This window comes from Ictalurus punctatus, chromosome 19 (genome assembly GCF_001660625.3).
Source record: "Ictalurus punctatus breed USDA103 chromosome 19, Coco_2.0, whole genome shotgun sequence".
Lineage (NCBI taxonomy): Eukaryota > Metazoa > Chordata > Actinopteri > Siluriformes > Ictaluridae > Ictalurus > Ictalurus punctatus.
In genome coordinates, this window is record NC_030434.2 from 27,993,182 (window position 1) to 28,011,440 (window position 18,259).

General features: G+C 45.1%; 1 protein-coding gene across 9 annotated transcripts in view; it reads right to left on the minus strand.

Moving 5' to 3' along the window:
- The window catches only part of osbpl8 (oxysterol binding protein-like 8), a 46,783-nt gene that overhangs the window by 3,517 nt on the left and 25,007 nt on the right, over window positions 1–18,259 (minus strand). For 5 of the 9 annotated variants that reach the window (XM_053688117.1, XM_053688115.1, XM_053688113.1 and 2 more), the window contains 16 exons: window positions 17,080–17,147; window positions 16,699–16,779; window positions 15,555–15,656; window positions 15,157–15,360; window positions 13,789–13,873; window positions 13,388–13,529; window positions 10,378–10,570; window positions 9,359–9,543; window positions 7,643–7,724; window positions 7,394–7,492; window positions 7,222–7,318; window positions 7,022–7,120; window positions 6,824–6,921; window positions 6,656–6,745; window positions 523–659; window positions 1–46 (listed from right to left, as the gene is read on the minus strand). The exon at window positions 1–46 is cut by the window's left edge and continues 140 nt beyond it. In XM_053688117.1, coding sequence (XP_053544092.1) covers window positions 1–46; window positions 523–659; window positions 6,656–6,745; window positions 6,824–6,921; window positions 7,022–7,120; window positions 7,222–7,318; window positions 7,394–7,492; window positions 7,643–7,724; window positions 9,359–9,543; window positions 10,378–10,570; window positions 13,388–13,529; window positions 13,789–13,873; window positions 15,157–15,360; window positions 15,555–15,656; window positions 16,699–16,779; window positions 17,080–17,147 — 1,808 coding nt within the window. Of the gene's footprint in view, window positions 47–522; window positions 660–6,655; window positions 6,922–7,021; window positions 7,121–7,221; window positions 7,319–7,393; window positions 7,493–7,642; window positions 7,725–9,358; window positions 9,544–10,377; window positions 10,571–13,387; window positions 13,530–13,788; window positions 13,874–15,156; window positions 15,361–15,554; window positions 15,657–16,698; window positions 16,780–17,079; window positions 17,148–18,259 lie in introns of all 9 variants that reach the window. The other 4 variants (XM_053688110.1, XM_053688114.1, XM_053688112.1 and 1 more) reach the window with 2 other exon arrangements.

Here is an 18,259-nt window from a genome sequence, read left to right on the forward strand (position 1 = left end):
TGTCTGGTCTTTATTCAGTATAGCGCGAGTCACATGCTGCCATAGTCTACAGAGAGACAGACGGACAGAAAGACAGATGGACAGAAAGACAGACGGACAGAGACACAGATACAGAGGGAATAGAGTAAAAGATGCAAAGAGAGACAGAGAAAGATTTTGCGTGTGTGTGTATGCACTCTGAGTGTATCTGTGAGTGTGTGTGTGTATGCTCTGTGTGTGTATGTGTGCATGTGTGTGTGTATGCTCTGTGTGTGTGTGTGTGTGTGTGTGTATGCTCTGTGAATATATCTGTGAGTGGGTGAGTGTGTTCGCTGTGTGTGTGTACGCTCTGTGTGTATCTGTGTGTCTGTTCTGTGTGTGTATGCTCTGTGTGCGTGTGTGTGTGTGTATGTATGCTCTGTGTGTGCGTTGTATGTGTGTGTGTGCTCTGTGTGTTGTGTGTGTGTGTGTGTATGCTCTGTGTGTGCGTTGTATGTGTGTGTGTGTGCTCTGTGTGTTGTGTGTGTGTGTGTGTGTGTGTACCTCTCAGACTCAAAGTCCCCCTGTTCCTCCTGAGCGACAGTACATCGGGTCAGGCGGCTCTGACGGAGCTCCGGAGTTGGGTTCCAGAACGTCTCACACACACCTGACTTCTTATCGTTTATGAAGATCTCACTGTCCTGTGGGAAGGAACACACACCCAGGGGTTGCAGTGGAAGAAGAATCACCACCCTGCACTTCCGATACTTCTTCATGCAGGACTGCCTCCTCAGTTTCCGAATGGGCTTCAGTGTCCTGCTCGTGCAGTTGAAATTGTGCTTGCACATGCTCTCTGGGGGAAAGTTTGCCAGCTAAGACTCAGTGACTACGTTAACACGGACAGCAGTAATCTAATTATTGACCTTACTCTGATTAAGATAATATTGTGATTAAGGTGTTTACATGAGTTGCTTTTAGAATACTCCTGTCATGTACTCGTTTTACATGTTATAGAACATAATAAGATTAATGGCACACTCCATTACGTCACTGCGCCACGCCGTCCGACGTTCCTCCAGAATATCACGCATCAACATACGTACATACATACAACATAATGTCTTCGTTATGGTACTGTAAACAGTTTTGGGTGTTTTTATTATTATGATTTTTTTTTTTACGAACGCTTTAAGTGCAGTTAATTATTTTTCATGCTATATGTGCAAATAGACAACTGCTTGAAGCCGTGGGTTGCGTCTCAAACCGCGTAATTAACATCTATATAGTAGCTGAGATACATGTATTTCTCCCTACTACAGGCCTATAGTAGGAAAGTATGCGGTTTGGGACACAGCCGAACTCTCTTGTTCGCTGTAAAATGTAAAATTGCCGTGTGTGATCGTGTCCTGTCACAAAATGCGGTGAAAACTCTCACACGACGTTAATAATGTGGTTAAGGTGTTTACATGTCTGTAATACATGTCCATAATGGGACTAAAACAGGAATACTCCACATGTCTTAATTCGATTAGAGCTTAATTCGAGTATGACCTTAATTAGATTAAGGTAAGTAAAAATTGCTGTTTACATGGTAGTTTCTTAATCAGAGTATGGTCTTAATCGGATTAAGAGTGGATTATTGTTGTCCATGTAAATGCAGCAAGTGACTGCTTTTCACCCTTGCTAGATGCTGAGGGGCATAAATGAGGTTAACGATGCCCCACTTGCCCTGATGTCCACCACAGACCCCCGCTTTGCCACACCACATCATGTGTCACCATTGATATCATTCTGCTGCTACCTATGATCAAGTTCAAGTGGGTTCTGTTTTGGAGTCTGCTGGTGGTGTGTCCTGTACCTTCTGCCAGATGTAAGGAGGGTGAAAAGTCGGGTGTGAGAGGGGTGTGACAGGGGGAAGAGGAGTGTGAGGGGTGTGAGAGGGGTGTGAGGGGTGTAAGAGGGGGGAGAGGGGTGTGAAGTGTGTGAGAGGAGTGTGGGGGTGTGAGAGGGGGGAGGGGTGTGAGAGGAGTGTGGGGGGTGTGAGAGGGGGGAGGGGTGTGAGAGGAGTGTGGGGGGGTGTGAGGGGGTTGTGAGGGGGTTGTGAGGGGGGGTATGAGGAGTGAGGGGGTCATCTGCAGTAGTACTAGTTTTGTGGATGCAATGTTATTGTAGGATTTTCAATTCAATGACAATTTATTTGTAAAGCGTGGTAAATAATCCACACCATGGTGGTGCGATACAGATATGAATGATGAGCAGCACTGTTCACACAGCGATCTTATGCACATCTGGAGGATTAAAAAGCCACACCCACTATATTTTGAAATATCAGAGCCTAAACATGTCTGTCTGTCAGGCTTCCAAGTCGAACTGTAAAATGTTTAGCAGTTACATGTACACTGAAGTTAATCAGAGAAGCTCTGTATCTCTTTAAAACTTTCCACTGTATTATGATACGCTTCACTGTGTCTCAAATCAAAAACCCTGAGATTACGTTCAGAAGTACTGACTAATCCAGAAAATCCAGAAGGCTGGTGCACAAAAACGATGGTACGTATGTAACCGCCATGTACGTGCAATTCGAGTGTTTATATCAACAAAGTCACCTGTGACCTGGGTGACGTGTGACTTTTGCCCCAGTATTAAAGGCACGTTTACCCCGTAAATGACCTCTTGGCAATATACAACAAATCTTCCAAGTGACCGCCAAGCTCTGGCGGTCATTTGAAAGTCATAGAACCACGGTTACATACGTAACCATCGTTCTATTTCATTTCTATTGACCGCGGTGCTTTTCAGCACCTGGATGAGTAATGCCAACAAGGTCACAAGGAAGTTCTACGTCCCATTTACCAATGGCTGTGAAGCCAGGGGAAAAAATGGCTGCAGCCACTGGGTTGTGCGAGATAACAATCACCCTATAATATCTTGCAAATGTGCAGGTTAATGTCCATGATGCAGCTGCACAAATATCTGAAAGAGGGACTCCTTGTAGGGCTCCCCATGAAGTAGACACACTCCTGGTTGAGTGACTTTGAACCTGAGAGGGGATCCGGAGACCACTGCCCTTATAGGCATAAACGATAGCATCTATAATCCATTTTGACAGACGCTGTTTGGACAAAGCCTGACCTCGCCTATACCCCATATGGCAGACAAACAGTGAATCTGACTGCCAGAATTCAGCCATCGTTTGGATATAACACTTTAGTGCTCGCACTGGGCACAACAGGTTTGCACTCGACCCCTGCTCATCCTCCTGAGTTGGGGGCTCAAAGGCTGACAGACTGAGGGGCTGGTTCGTATAAGACGAAGAAAAGGAATTTGGGAGAAATGAAGGGTTCAGCCACAAAGTTATCCCTGTGTTTCCAGAACTCCAGTGTAGGCTTACTGATAAGGCGTGCAACTCACCTACTCGTCTAGCCGATGCCATGGCTAAGAGGAAAGCTGTTTTCATAGACAGCCACCTCAATTCTGACCTTTCTAGAGATTAAAATGTTGGCTGACACAGTGCCTCTAATATGAGAAGCAAGTCCCAAGAGGATACTGGCTTTCATTGAGGAGGTCTCAGTCATTGAGCACCTTTAAGAAAGCGGGTCACAAGGGTGTGGCACCCAATCGTCACGCCATCTACTCTATTATGCATGGCTGAGATGGCAGCTATGTATACCTTGATGGTCGAGGCTGCAAGGCCTCCATCAAGACGTGACTGGAGAAAGCTGAGGATCACCGGTATGGAACAGCGTGTTGGTTCCTGATTTTGTGCTTGGCACCACTCAGAAAAAAGCTGCCAGATTCGACCGTCCAGCTGTGAGAGGAGATCCTTCCTCATAGGGGAGCACCAAGTCTCCCTGTTTAGTAATCCATGTAGTATTGGGAACCACACCCTCCCTGGCCATTTGGGGGCTACTAGTAGCACCTTGTGATTGCCCCAAAGGATCCTGTCTAGGGATGGCAGTATTAACGGTAGTGGAGGGAAAGCATACAGCAGTCGATTTGTCCATGCATGGGCCTGTGCATCTTGGCCCAAGGGGCTTGTTGGTTACCCCAGGGGACAGTGTGTCATTGACAGTGAGGTGAAAAAGTCCAACCTCTGCCCTGCCATATCTGTGCCAGATCACTTGCACTACTTTGGGGTGCAGCTTCCATTTGCCAGGGTGGGGGATGTGTGGGGATAGGAAATCTGCAGCTGTGCTTTGAGTGCCTGGTATGTGCATTGCCCTCAGGTTCAATAGGTGAGGATGGGCCCACAATAACAGCTGTTGGGCCAGCCTCGAGGATTATTTGGACCTGGTGCTCCCCTAGTGGTTTATATGGTAGACCACAGATGTGTTGTCTGTTCTTATAAGGACATGCTTTCCTACCAGAGCTGGAAGGAAATGTTTGATGGCGAGCCGCACTGCCTGTAGCTCCAACACATTTGTGTGTTGTTCCGGCTGCCAAGGACTCCACTGGCCTCTGACTGCCCTGCATTGCCATATAGCTGCCCAGCCTGCCAGGGAGGCATCTGTGGTCAGTACTTCTCTGCGAGAAGGTATGGCCCCTAAGGGAATCCCCTGGTTTAAATATGCTTTTCTCCTCTTAGGTAACTGGCAGTGACTCTGACCAGCTTGTGCCTGTGTTGAGTGGGATGCAAGCCAAGGTCGTTCAGCCAAATCTGGAGAGGCCGTAATGATAGAAGGCCCAAAGGGACCATACCTAACAGTCTCAGAAATGCTTTGAGGGCCAGAGCCCTGCCTATTCTGAAGCAACTGATGAACTGGAGGATGTTGCTGACTCACCATTGAGAGGGGGTATCAACCGTGAACAGTTCCCCAGGAATAAAAGGAAGAGAGCAGAGGGCTCTCCTGTAGGGTCCCAAAAGTGGAGACTGGGCCAGCCAAATTTGGCGTCGGGCAAGGGTTAATGAAGACATTAGCCTCCCCAACTCCCTGGTCATATAGGCGAATGCCTGCAAAGAGGTGTCACTCAAGCTCTGCGCAGAAGGGTCAACCCCCGAAGCCTGCGATGTCTGGAACAGGGCCAGCATAAGATGTGACATGGAATTCCCAATACGTCCCATAAGTGCTGCTGTGTCATAGCTTCTCACAATGAAATCAGCTGTCAACCGGCACTGTGGCCGGTGCAGCGTGCATCGGGCTGAAGTGCTTCATTAGGTGATAGCACAAGGGTGGCAACAGACGGCTCTATATTGGGCATGTAGTCAAGGCCATGGTTGGATGCATCCTGCATATTAGCTACTGCTCTACAGTCTGTCGGTAGTTGTGAGAAACGTCATCTGCCCAGCACCTCTGCAGTTCCTCTATATATGTAGCTACGGGTAGGACAAAGAGAGCTGGGGACTGAGAGGTCTTCCTGAAAAAAGAACTCTGAGGAGTCACCTGGACAGGTGCTGCATCTAACCCCAGACATGCCAAGGCAATTTTTACCACAGGCCTGACTTATGTCTGACTGGTCTCCGAGCCTTTCAGTGTACTGTGGCTCGTCCCCTGCGAATTGGGATGAGATGAATGGGAGCTTTCACCTCCTTGTCATAACGTCCCCCGATAACTAGGCTCTCCAAGGCTCTAGTGTAAAGTGCATCCTCCTCCTGGGTCTCAAAGGCTGGTGACAGTATTGAAGGTAGCACCCTGGGAGTAGACTGCCATGCAGCTGCAGCGGGACCACTAGCAGGCTTTGCACTGGGTGGTTGCAGATTAAGGAGGAGAGACTTAATCTCTGCAAACTCAGAAGCCAAGGTATCTACCTTCTGGGCTAGGGGATCTATTTTTCTGTGATTCCCCTTACCAGGGGCCCCCCACGAATCGGTCTTATGACGGTTATGAGTGCTGGGAGCCATGGCCTGTGTAGGATGCGGTTGAGTGCTGAACCTGTCCTTTAGCTGGGCCAGCCTGGCTGCCCGTGCTGCTAAGCTCATGGAGCTACAGTTCATGCCTGCCATCTCAGTCAATCCCTCTCTTAAGTGGTCAACCTCCAGGCAAGAGGGACATCTCTCATGGCCATCCTCTTGTTCCAGAGGGGCCAGGCAATCAATACATGTCATAAACATGGGTACCAGCAGTAATTACTATCCATGTGGTTTTCCGCGTGTGACCACTTTGCCAGGTGGTAATTAAGCACGAAGAGAGAAATATATACACTTTGCCATATCTCTGCAAATAATTAAAGAAATCCACAAACTAAATAACGGGGACAAAAACCATCACCTGTTTTGATCACCCCCCTTCAAGGAGCGTTGTGTAGCCTGTCCTACCATAACGAGTCAGTTATGAGAATTAAACAATAATAATATTGGGAAATGATCCCTCTATGATAACTATGCACTGTGATGCGATACGGTGCAGTTAAGAGTGAACACGCTCACACCATAGCCAATAATTAAATAAATTCAGGAACTATTTTTGTCTCATGACCGTATTCATAAATCAAGCAAATCCACATGGGGTCATGAGCCTGGTTATAGAGGAAACTCTATAGGAAAAACTTCTCAGAGTGATGCGATCCAAACCAGATAGACCTCAGACAGTTACATGAGGTGTCTGAGGTTGAGAGGCTAAACCCCCATGAGGACCTGCTCACACACTCCCAAATAAAATCCTAAACTATAAATTATAGAAAACTATTATAACTGCTGGAGTGGACCGTCAGGCATAAACACCACACACACACACACACACACACACACACACACACTTACCCAGTGACCCTCCAGTGTAGCCAGCACTTCCTTCCCCAGTTTAATCTTCCCGCTGATCTGATTCACACTGTCACTACTGCCAAGAAACGGCTGATGGGGAGAGACGGAGTGATGCATTACAGCACAAGAATGATAACCCCGCCACCCCCCCCTGCCCCCGACACACACCTTTAGTTTGAACTCCAGTTGTGCACTGTATCCTGTTTTCTCACACATAATGGTGACCTGACCTGCAAGCTCCAGTGTCATCGTCCCATACAGGATACCTGAAACACACACACACACACACACACACACACACACACAGTGAGGCTGTCTTCATGGATACTATGCATGTGTGTATGTGAGTGTAAGAGTGCGTGTTACCTTTGCAGTGTGCATATGGCATGTTCATGATGTAATCTTCTCCTCGGTTTAGGAAGGTCAGTCTCGCTTCTCCATCCAAAATGGCCGACAGAGAATTTCCTGAAAGTGAAACAAAAACACACATATGAAATAACACACACACACACACACACACACATGCACAATAAAAGAATTAAAGAAAGAAGAGACATTTTGAATACCGTAGAACTTTGACTTGGCCAGGATGCTGCCGCTCAGACAGAATCCATCTTTCCTGTTACTGACATAGAATGCAGAAACTGGAGGATGATGAGATACCTGAAGGAGAAAGACAACACACCTCAGAGGCAGTACAGTGTGTGTGTGTGTGTGTGTGTGTGTGTGTGTGTGTACCTGCTCTGAGATGTAAAATGTTTTGCTGTTGGTCTTTGGGTGAATCCACATGCAGCGAAATGTTTCTCCTATGATGGGGTTGTATGGTTTCTTCAGACCCTATTAAACACACACACACACACACACACACACACACACACACACACACACACACACACACACACAGACACACACACACACACGTACACACTTAAGCCACATGTGGAAATGGTGTCTGTATTCTACACTGCTGAGCTGAAAAGACTCTACTTTTGGTTTCTTGTAGAATCCAGAGATGTACCACTTCACCACCTTCTTCATGCGGTTGTAGGCATTTTCCTCTACTGCGGCTCTGAACAGAGAGAGAAACATCCCATCAAACAAACACACACACACACACACAATTAACCCGATAAAACCCAACTAAAACTCTGCAACACCCTTAAACCAAAACAAACTAATAAAGAACTCTCAATATAAAAGCTTCAACAAATTCACCAACTGAACCGAACATAAACCAGTAACGTGGTGCGCTCATCCAGCTGAATAGCAAAGTCTCAGTCTCAGCTATGAGCTGTTCACCGTATTGTCACTAAGAGGAATTAGTTTTAGCTTTTCAGATGCCTTTTCATGCAGAACTGTATTAACTCTGTCTAGTGCAGCAGGTAATATTAATCTCTCTGCAATTGTATGTATTGCTTTTACTTTGTCAACACGATACGACACTTTATAAGATACTGAGTGCAATTTGTGATTGTGTGTTATGCTTCTGCTGAGTACCTGGTCTGATGAGTGATGAACGGTTCGTCTGCCAGATCGGCATGGCGTGTACTTAAATGTCTTTCCGAATTTGCTGGTTTCAAACTTTCTCTTTGCAGGGGAAGCACTGCTACGCTGTTTGCGTGCATCGCCTTCGCTATCTTTTTTTAAAAAGTGTACGAGCTGATTGATTGCACGTACGTGGGTCAGGTGACACAGGTGGAGTATTTATTTTGCATGTATTTGAATGATTTTTCAGTGTGCTTCTATTCAGTTATTATTACTATTATTATTATTATTATTATAAAACTGAATTAATTATTTTAGTAACATTTTCCTTAATTCATACTGGTGACTCATTTTTTAATTCTCGTGACCCAGGGTTTGAAAACCGCTGCTCTAGGGGTATCCTCCGGGTACTCTGGTTTCCTCCCTCAGTCCAAAGACTGAATGTGTGTGATTGTGCCCTGCGATAGGTTGGTACCCCATCCAGAGTGTCCCCCACCTCGTGCCCCATGATAGACTCTGGGATCGCCGCCACCCTTGTGTAGTTTAAGCGGTACAGATAATGGATGGATGGATTTATTAATTGTGTTGTTCCTATTTTATTTTATTCTGTATTAATCTTATATGGATTTGACTCTATTGTGCAGCACTTTGGTTGATACTTGGCTTATGGAACAGTCAGAGTTGAGATTTCACTTAGATGTTCCTCTGGGGTCCTGGAAAAAAGAGTCTTGGGAACTGATTGGATGAGATTTGTACAGCTTGCTTACTAGTTAATTTAGGACTAGATGGGGACTGACAAACAAACCAGTGTCCACTTTATATGATCTTGGTAGCAGAAACTTTCCAGGTAAGGTCACATGACTGTGGCCATGGGGAGATAAGGTTCAGGCCATGCAGCACCTCCCTCTTTCCTTGCATACTTTCCCCTGGAACAATTTTGTGGCAATACCTTTGAGAATGCTTTTGACCGAGTCACCACAAGTTCAATGTTTCAGCTGAAGATGAAGTAACTTTTCACCAACACCATTAATAATTAGATGTAAAAACTATACAAATTAAACAGATGGTAATTGGGAATGAGAATAATCAAGGAGTGACTGGAACATCTACATTGTACTTGTGCCCAAGTCACAATGTGTTTGTGTGTGGACTCCTGCACTGTAAGCACGGTTTCTAAATTGTATGCCTATCTGATGCTGTGTGTGTGTGCTCACTCACTCAGACATGAAGTCAGCATGGTAGTAGTAATCAGACAGTTTATCCAGGAATGATCTGGGCTCCAGGATGAAGGTGGGCAAAACCACTTTGGACAGATCCATTCCGGGCCGAACCTGCTTCAGCAGCGTCCAGATCAGAGACTTATTCTCCTCAGATACTGTCTCTGTCTGAGATGCCTCACCCGCCTGCAGAGACACACACACACATGCACACACACACACACACACACGCATGCACGCACGCACGCGCACACACACACACACACACACACACACACACACACACACAGACACCATTAATGGACAGACTGTTTCACGTCATCTACACATATCATTAACAAAACACACACACACAAACAAACATACACACATTTACACACACACACGCAAACACATATACACACACACATATACAAACACACACATATACGTACACATAAACACATATACACACATAAACACACATATACACACACACACACATATATACACACACATAAACACACATATACACACACACACATATACATATATATACACACACACAAACATACATATACACACATATACACACACACACAAACATACATATACACACATATACACACACACACAAACATACATATACACACATATACACACACACACAAACATACATATACACACATATACACACACACACACAAACACACATATACACACACACACATATACATATACACACACATATACACACACACACATATATACACACACACACACACACACACATATATACACACACACACATATACATATACACACACACATATACACACACACACAAACATACATATACACACATATACACACACACACACACACACATATATACACACACATAAACACACATATACACACACACACATATACATATATATACACACACACAAACATACATATACACACATATACACACACACACACACATATATACACACACACACACAAACATACATATACACACATATACACACACACCTCGCCTAGCTCCTCATGGCTCTGCTCCACATAAAGAGTTTCCCTCAGTGTGTCGTGCTCCAGATCCGCATACAAGTCTTCCTGTCTTTCACTGGTGTCACTGTCGCTCTCTTCACTCTTCTCCCACTCGTCCTGCTCAATCTCTCTATCTGACTTATCGGAGTTCAGCTCATCCTTAAACTGGTCACTTTCACTAGAAAGAGGGATCACACTCATTTATCCTGTGATCATTACACTTGTTTAACTTTTGTTCGGTTACACCTGGTGTACAAGACTAGGGGTCCTGATCTAGGGGTCCTGATCTAGGGGTCTTGATCTAGGGGTCCTGATCTAGGGGTCCTGATCTAGGGGTCTTGATTTAGGGGTCCTGATCTAGGGGTCTTGATCTAGGGGTCTTGATCTAGGGGTCTTGATCTAGGGGTCCTGATCTAGGGGTCTTGATTTAGGGGTCCTGATCTAGGGGTCTTGATCTAGGGGTCATGGCCTGCATAAGGTTTGGCCCTCATAAGAGCGGGATCTCAGTTGGTGAGAGTCAGGGTTTGGAGTTTTAACTTTTCCTGTACCTATATTCATGCCTCATTTGACAAAAGTACTGTTTCTCTTTAAAATTCATGAAGGTTTTGCATGAAATTAAGTTGATGACATTATAACTAATCTATATTATTAGCAGTATTACCAGCACCGGAAGATAAAAAATTCAAAGTTCCGGTACAAAAGACTTTTGGTCTGGGTCTGTGTGTCAGTAGGTTAGGTGTTATTCTGGGTCACAGAAATGTGGTCTTCACTGGACTCCCTAGGGATTTGGTCTAGGTCCTGTTCTAGGTCTCAAGCATTATTGGCTTGGTCTGAATCTAGGTCTTGTTGTAACAGGCTGTGATCTTCATCAGGGACGGTGTCTCAGCAGCTAAGGACTTAGTCTGGGTGCTGGGATTAGATGAAGAAGATCTGATTCTTCCAGTTTATTGTGTCCATCTGGGTCTAAAGAAGTATGGTCTTGGTCTGGGTCTATGGTTAAAAGTCTGCTTCTATGGTGGTGTGATCTTAGTCCCTGAGCTGGGTCTAAAGGGGTGTGGCTGTGTCCCTGAGCTTGGTCTAAAGGGGTGTGGCTGTGTCCCTGAGCTTGGTCTAAAGGGGTGTGGCTGTGTCCCTGAGCTGGGTCTAAAGGGGTGTGGCTGTGTCCCTGAGCTTGGTCTAAAGGGGTGTGGCTGTGTCCCTGAGCTTGGTCTAAAGGGGTGTGGCTGTGTCCCTGAGCTGGGTCTAAAGGGGTGTGGCTGTGTCCCTGAGCTTGGTCTAAAGGGGTGTGGCTGTGTCCCTGAGCTTGGTCTAAAGGGGTGTGGCTGTGTCCCTGAGCTGGGTCTAAAGGGGTGTGGCTGTGTCCCTGAGCTGGTTCTAAAGGGGTGTGGCTTTCATCCTTGACAGCATCAGCTGTCATCTGGGTATAAAGTCGTGTGGTATTTTGTGTGTGTGTGTGTGTGTGTGTGTGTGTGTGTGTGTGTGTGTTCTTACTGCAGGTTGTGTGTGTGTGTGTTTTACTGCAGGTTGTGTGTGTGTGTTCTTACTGCAGGTTGTGTGTGTGTGTTTTACTGCAGGTTGTGTGTGTGTGTTTTACTGCAGGTTGTGTGTGTGTGTTCTTACTGCAGGTTGTGTGTGTGTGTTCTTACTGCAGGTTGTGTGTGTGTGTGTTCTTACTGCAGGTTGTGTGTGTGTGTTCTTACTGCAGGTTGTGTGTGTGTGTTTTACTGCAGGTTGTGTGTGTGTGTGTTCTTACTGCAGGTTGTGTGTGTGTGTTCTTACTGCAGGTTGTGTGTGTGTGTTCTTACTGCAGGTTGTGTGTGTGTGTGTTCTTACTGCAGGTTGTGTGTGTGTGTTCTTACTGCAGGTTGTGTGTGTGTGTGTTCTTACTGCAGGTTGTGTGTGTGTGTGTTCTTACTGCAGGTTGTGTGTGTGTGTTCTTACTGCAGGTTGTGTGTGTGTGTTCTTACTGCAGGTTGTGTGTGTGTGTTCTTACTGCAGGTTGTGTGTGTGTGTGTGTTCTTACTACAGGTTGTGTGTGTGTGTGTGTTCTTACTGCAGGTTGTGTGTGTGTGTTCTTACTGCAGGTTGTGTGTGTGTGTTCTTACTGCAGGTTGTGTGTGTGTGTGTTCTTACTGCAGGTTGTGTGTGTGTGTTCTTACTGCAGGTTGTGTGTGTGTGTGTTCTTACTGCAGGTTGTGTGTGTGTGTGTTCTTACTGCAGGTTGTGTGTGTGTGTTCTTACTGCAGGTTGTGTGTGTGTGTTCTTACTGCAGGTTGTGTGTGTGTGTTCTTACTGCAGGTTGTGTGTGTGTGTGTGTTCTTACTGCAGGTTGTGTGTGTGTGTGTGTTCTTACTACAGGTTGTGTGTGTGTGTGTGTTCTTACTGCAGGTTGTGTGTGTGTGTTCTTACTGCAGGTTGTGTGTGTATTCTTACTGCAGGTTGTGTGTGTGTGTGTTCTTACTGCAGGTTGTGTGTGTGTGTTCTTACTGCAGGTTGTGTGTGTGTGTTCTTACTGCAGGTTGTGTGTGTGTGTGTTCTTACTGCAGGTTGTGTATGTGTGTTCTTACTGCAGGTTGTGTGTGTATTCTTACTGCAGGTTGTGTGTGTGTGTGTTCTTACTGCAGGTTGTGTGTGTATTCTTACTGCAGGTTGTGTGTGTGTGTGTTCTTACTGCAGGTTGTGTGTGTGTGTGTTCTTACTGCAGGTTGTGTGTGTGTGTGTTCTTACTGCAGGTTGTGTGTGTGTGTTCTTACTGCAGGTTGTGTGTGTGTGTTCTTACTGCAGGTTGTGTGTGTGTGTGTTCTTACTGCAGGTTGTGTGTGTGTGTTCTTACTGCAGGTTGTGTGTGTGTGTGTTCTTACTGCAGGTTGTGTGTGTGTGTGTTCTTACTGCAGGTTGTGTGTGTGTGTTCTTACTGCAGGTTGTGTGTGTGTGTTCTTACTGCAGGTTGTGTGTGTGTGTTCTTACTGCAGGTTGTGTGTGTGTGTGTTCTTACTGCAGGTTGTGTGATCTCAGCAGGCTGTAGAAGTTAATTTGTGCATGTTCAGTTGTTTCTTCTTTTCCCTCGCGGATCATCGTCCTCTTTAGCAGACTGGAACATTTAAGAGCCAGTTCAAGAGCATCCATCCAGCAACGACCTACACACACACATACACACACACACACACACACACACACACACGTGTACATGTGCACACAAATACCACAATCAGATATAATAGTACTGTGTTTAACTCTGTGGTTGTGTGTGTATATATATCAGTGTGTGTGTCTGTGTGTATGGGGGATATCTACTGGTGTGTGTGTACACTATGTGTGTGTATATCAGTGGTGTGTGTCTGGGGATGTATACTGGTGCGTGTGTGTGTATGTGTGTATCTGTGATGTGTGCCTTACCATCTGACTCTGAAGCAGCTCTGAATATGAGGTGACTACTGGGTAGAGGCTGAGTGATAGAACCAACAGTCTCTCCTTTAGGGCCCTGGCACAAACACACACACACACACACACACACACACACACACACACACACACACACACACAATTACATAATCCACAGGTGATTACCATGAAAACGTCACTGATATTTTGAGAGTTATATGGGGTTTGTGGGGAGTGTGTGAAGGGTGTGTGAGGAATGTGTGAGGAGGGTGTGTGGGGTGTGTAGGGTTTATATTATAGTATAATATAGCATAATATTGTATAAAACAGTATAATACAGTAAATTATAGTATAATATAGTATGATATTGTGTAATATAATATAAGAGTGTATAATATACTATATTATAGTATAATATTCTATAATACAATATAATATTTTTTGGACAGAAATGAGGAGTTTTAATGTCACTGCTATCATCCAACAAGATCAAAAATGTCCTTAAAGGCCTTCATTTTGCTATTCAACTCTCCACTCAACTCCGCTAGCCAGGTTACCGTTCTGCGTGACAGTCTAATGTTTTCGAAATTCACCTTAAGGTTAATTAGAGTTGCTTCAATCGTACAGTCCTCCAAAACTGTCCTTCTGAAAAAGACCTGCTATGTTTGGTATTTTGTGCAACAAGATGTAGCTTGCTTTAGCTGTATTCTCCTGACACAAACAAAAATGTTATGTTGAGTAAATTTGTCTCTAGTGTAGCAGCTTTGTCCCTCGCATGAGTAGACACGTTCTGAGCATTTTTAGCGTACTTACCTGAGAGATGCCTTCCAAATCTCTATTCTTTGCAGAAAGCAAGTTTCCTGAGATATTAGGCACAAGGCCTTAGGTATGATAGAAGTGAAAAAGTACTTATTGGTCTATCCTCTTTTTAAAAGACAGCATTCATTGTCTACTATTTGCTTTTTACAGAGGCTCAAATGTTTATTTGCACAGTCAGACCTCTGTATGGGTTACAATAAAGCACATATGCCACCTAGTGGGTTGTTTGAATTACTGCAGGATTGTAAGAATAGGAACAGAATGAAAAATCTGAAAAAAGACTGCATTTTGCCCATGAGTGACATAGATGCACAACCCTGATCCTTTGCCGGTAAAAGCAGTTATCTTTCGGCCCTGAATGTTATCGCTCCATCCAGCTGAACGTCCGAGTCTGGAATGTTGTCATGTTCCACTAAAAACTTAAACACAACAGTCTCCAATTTATAATAAGAGATAGAAGGAACACAGTCTCTTATTTCTCTCCATGTGGACAGCCTGTGTTATGTAGAGTGGGTGTGTGTGTGTGTGTGTGTGTGTGTGTGTGTGTGTGTGTGGATAGAGTACCTTGGTGGCCCATATGGACTGCTCCAACGGGTGGAACAGTTTAAAGCAGAAACCGTTTTTCTTTGAAGGCCTCTCGATGAGTTCGCACGCGCTCAGTAGCACCGTCCCCACCCACTGATCACTTTTCTGACTCTTATAGATCAGTAACACACCTGGCTTCAACACACACCACAGCTTTGTCCAGCTCTTCAGAGAGCCACGGATCTGTCTCACACACACACACACACACACAAAAAAAATCTTTATTCGAATCTATTCTAATCTAATTATACATACTGATACACCTATGATAATTAGGTGACTGACTGGACATCCATCCACCTGCCACCTGTCCAAACACACACACACACACACACACACACACACACACACACACACACACTCCCAAACACACTCACCTTGAGCCAGTCAGCCATGACAACGACTGAGGGATCAGTGATTGTGCTCAGCAGCTCTTTAGTTGCTCGCTTTTTCTCCTCCCTATAGTTCTTCTTCTGGACCTACATACACACACACACACACACACACACAGACACACACACACACAGTCACATCAGCACCCTTCTGTTCCTCACCCATCCACTAATTCCCCTTCCTGATTTGTTTGCATTCTTGCCAGTAAGTTTAAGTCGTCGTGAGACTCCACTTGGTGTGTCTTCTGGTGAGGGAAGAGATTGTAACCCTCCTATAGAAGCTTAAGTGTTTTGATATCATATTCACAAATGATGAGCAAAATGAGCATGAGATTGGGACGGATCAGGTCAGAGGCAGGATGCTGGGAGTAGGGTGTAAGGAGTAGGGAGTAGGGAATAGGGAGTAAAGTGTAGGGAATAGAGAGTAGGGAATAGGGAGTAGGGTGAAGGGAGTAGGGAGTAGAGAGTAGGGAATAGAGAATAGAGTGTAGGGAATAGGGTGTAGGGAATAGGGTGTAGGGAATAGGGATTAGGGTGAAGGGAGTAGGGTGTAGGGAATACAGAGGAGGGTGTAGGGTGAAGGGAGTAGGGAGTAGAGAGTAGGGAATAGAGAATAGAGTGTAGGGAATAGGGTGAAGGGAGTAGGGAGTAGGGTGTAGGGAGTAGGGTGTAGGGAGCAGGGAATAGAGAGCAGGGTGTAGGGAATAGGGTGTAGGGAGTAGGGAGTAGGGTGAAGGGAGTAGAGAGTAGGGAATAGGGAATAGGGAGTAGGGTGAAGGGAGTAGGGTGAAGGGAATAGGGAGTAGGGTGAAGGGAATAGAGTATGGAATAGAGAGTAGGGTGTAGGGAGTAGGGAATAGGGAATAGAGAGTAGGGAATAGGGAGTAGGGAATAGAGAGAAGGGAATAGGGAGTAGGGAGTAGGGTGTAGAGAATATGGAGTAGGGAGTAGGGTGTAGGGAATAGGGTGTAGGGAATATGGAGTAGGGAATAGGGTGTAGGGAATATGGAGTAGGGAATATGGAGTAGGGAATAGGGAGTAGGGTGTAGGGAGTAGGGTGTAGGGAGTAGGATGTAGGGAATAGGGTGTAGGGAATAGGGTGTAGGGAATAGGGAGTAGGAGCTCTTACCTTGAGAGACTCTTTCTTGGTGAGTTTGTTAGCTGAGGTTGAAACATCTTTATCTGATCCATTATACAGCTTAGACTCAGACTGTAGTTCAGACACACACACACGCGCACACACACACACACACACACACACACACACAGCTTTGTAACTCTCTCCTGGAATAGGGGTGTGTGTGTCTGTGTGTGTGTGCGTGTGTGTGTGTTTGTTTGTGTGTGCGTGTATGTGTGTGCATGTGTGTGTGTGTGTGCGCGCATGTATGTGTGTGTGCATGTGCGTATGTGTTTGTTTGTGTGTGCGTGTATGTGTGTGCATGTGTGTGTGTGCGCATGTGTGTGTGTGTGTGCATGTATGTGTGTGTGTGCATGTATGTGTGTGTGTTACCCTGCTTTTAGATAGGGACAGAGATGAATCCTCTTTTAAAGGTAATATGTCCTCCTTCCTTTCAAAACCTGCAAACACACACACACACACACACACACACACACACACACACACACACACACACACAGAGCAGCTCTTGATTCTCGCTTTCACCCTGCTACTGTCTGCACTGTGTGTGTGTGGATGTGTGTGTGTGTACTGTTCCATCGTCACTGCATGTATAATAGAGAGCTCTTCAACATGTTAATTCTGAGAAAGAAACAGAAGCCCATTAGCATAACCACCTCATTAACATGCGAAGTGCAAATAACTAATGCTGGCCCCGCCTACTTCCTCTTACTGAGGGCTAAATAATCCATCATTATTCCTGCAGGACTGATCACCTGTGTGTGTGTGTGTGTGTGTGTGACTGAGAGAGAGAGAAAGAGAGACATATTTATACTAAATCGCTTGTGCATTTTGCGCACACTGACTATGTACAGTCACATTCAGGTCAGACTGACACACACACACACACACACACATATATACAGACACACACACATATATACAGACACACACGCAGACACACACACACACACATATACAGACACACATACAGACACACACACATACAGACACACACGCAGACACACGTACAGTGGCAAGAAAAAGTATGTGGACTTTTTGGAATTTCATGGTTTTCTGCATAAATTTGTCATAAAATGTGATCTGATCTTCATCTAAGTCAGGGGTACGGACAAATATAATGTGTGTAAAATAATAACACAAAAAACAATTCTGATCCCTCATGTCTTTATTGAGAACAACCAAAAAAACCTAATAGTGCTTGTGGAAAAAGTATGTGAACCCTTGAGTTAATGACCTCAAAAAAGCTCATTGGAGTCAGGTTTCAGCACACCTGCAGTCTCGTTAAGAAAATGAGTTTGGAGGTGTGGACTACGGCTACTTTGACTGATAAAAACCCCTCAAACGTTTGGAGTTTGCTCTGCACAAGGAGCACACGCTTATATGAGCCATGCCTCGCCAAAAATAGCGTTCAGAGGATCTACGTTCATGAATTGTTGATTTACATAAAGCTGGCAAGGGTCACAAAGTGATTTCAAAGACTTTAGAAACAGTTAGGCAAATATTCTACAAATGTAGACACTTTGGGACTGTTGCTACTCTACCAAGTGGG